The sequence below is a fragment of the Mastomys coucha genome, unplaced genomic scaffold (assembly GCF_008632895.1).
Source record: "Mastomys coucha isolate ucsf_1 unplaced genomic scaffold, UCSF_Mcou_1 pScaffold5, whole genome shotgun sequence".
Taxonomy (NCBI): Eukaryota; Metazoa; Chordata; class Mammalia; order Rodentia; family Muridae; genus Mastomys; species Mastomys coucha.
In genome coordinates, this window is record NW_022196911.1 from 96,757,589 (window position 1) to 96,759,022 (window position 1,434).

General features: G+C 53.1%; 1 protein-coding gene across 1 annotated transcript in view; it reads right to left on the reverse strand.

Moving 5' to 3' along the window:
- Dhx58 (DExH-box helicase 58) overlaps positions 1 to 1,434 on the reverse strand; it is a 13,407-nt gene that overhangs the window by 3,660 nt on the left and 8,313 nt on the right. The window contains exons 9-10 of the mRNA XM_031352610.1: positions 1,007 to 1,156; positions 754 to 915 (exon numbers count right to left, since the gene is read on the reverse strand). Of these exons, the coding sequence (XP_031208470.1) occupies positions 754 to 915; positions 1,007 to 1,156 (312 nt within the window). The remainder of the gene's footprint in view (positions 1 to 753; positions 916 to 1,006; positions 1,157 to 1,434) is intronic.

The following is a 1,434-nucleotide window of genomic DNA, read 5'->3' on the forward strand; positions in this document are numbered from 1 at the left end:
TTAGGAGGCAGAGGCAGGCGGATTTCTGAGTTCGAGGCCAGCCTGGCCTACAGAGTGAGTTCCAGGGCAGCCAGGGCTACAGGGAGAAACCCTGTCTCGGGGTGGGGGTTGGGGGGAATGGTTTGGACGTTGCTTCCGAGATTAGTCCATTATCTGTCCAGATCTTACCTTCTGCCTGCATCTTTGTTTCCCTTCTGTCTATTTCCAGAGAGGTTCTCACAAATACACAAAGTATCTGTTCCCCCACTCCCACCCCCACCCCCACCCCCGCCCTCTCCCCCAGCATCCTTTGAAAAGACAGATTCTCATATAATTCAGGCTGGCCTCCAACTTGCTATTGTAACCAAGGATAAGGGCACACCTGGGACAAGGCCTGTTTCTAAAGTCACGGGGAGGACAGGCATCGATCTCTCTGGCAACATTACCATGGCCTTGATATTTTTATGTGTGCTATAAAAGTTCCCGCTCTCACTCTTGCTTCTCTCCCTTGCCTCTTGCCCACTTGCTCCCCTCTCCCCATTCCCTCTCCCTTCCTCTCCACGTGGTCATGGCCGGCCCCTACTTCTCTACTCTTCTTTCTGCCTTCCTCTGCCTCTGCTACCCTCTTAACTCCCCACCCCACGCTCTAAATAAACTTTCTTCTATACAAAAAAAAAAAAAAAGTTCCCTAGGTGATCCTGGAGGGGACCCCAGGAGTGTGTGGATGCAGTCAGAGCCTCAGGCTCTCAGAGGCTGCTGCAGGCTGCTGCTGACCTTAGTCTTGAACTCATCAGGGTCCATCTTCTGTACAGCAGCCACTGCCTTCTCCATCAACACCTCCAGCGCCTCATTGGTTAGCTCCCGCTGAATCTCCCGACTGCCCTCTGTAGCCAGGAAGGAGTACACACTCTGACCAGCTCGAGCACGACCCCGTGCCTGGGAAGAATGACAAAGGTGAGGGAGATGTGGGCTGGGATCCATATGGGATCTTTCCAGGGCCGTAGTGGGGAGGAGGGCTTAAGTGTACCTGGACCATGGAGATCTCATTGGTCAGGAGCCCATAGCGCACCACCACATTGCACTGAGCGATATCCAGCCCCTCCTCTGCCACACTTGTGGCCACTAGAAGGTTCAGGATACCATCCCTGAACTCCTGGATCACTTCTTGCTGGTCTTTCTGTTGAAGGGTTCAGGGAGAAAGAAAAGGTTTACGGGAACCCAGAACCCCAGTCTGTCCCAAGGTAATCCCCAAGATCATGCCAGTCTTTCCTTGCGACCCATAATCCCTAGGACACTTTCTCCTCCTTCCTCTCCCTCCCTTCCTTTAAAAGACAGATTTTCCACATATCCCAGGCTGGCCTTGAACTTGCTGTTGTAGACAAGAACCCACCCGCGGCGTTAAGCCCTGAATCTGACCAAAGCGGTCACGACAGCTACTTTCGGAGAGTATGATGG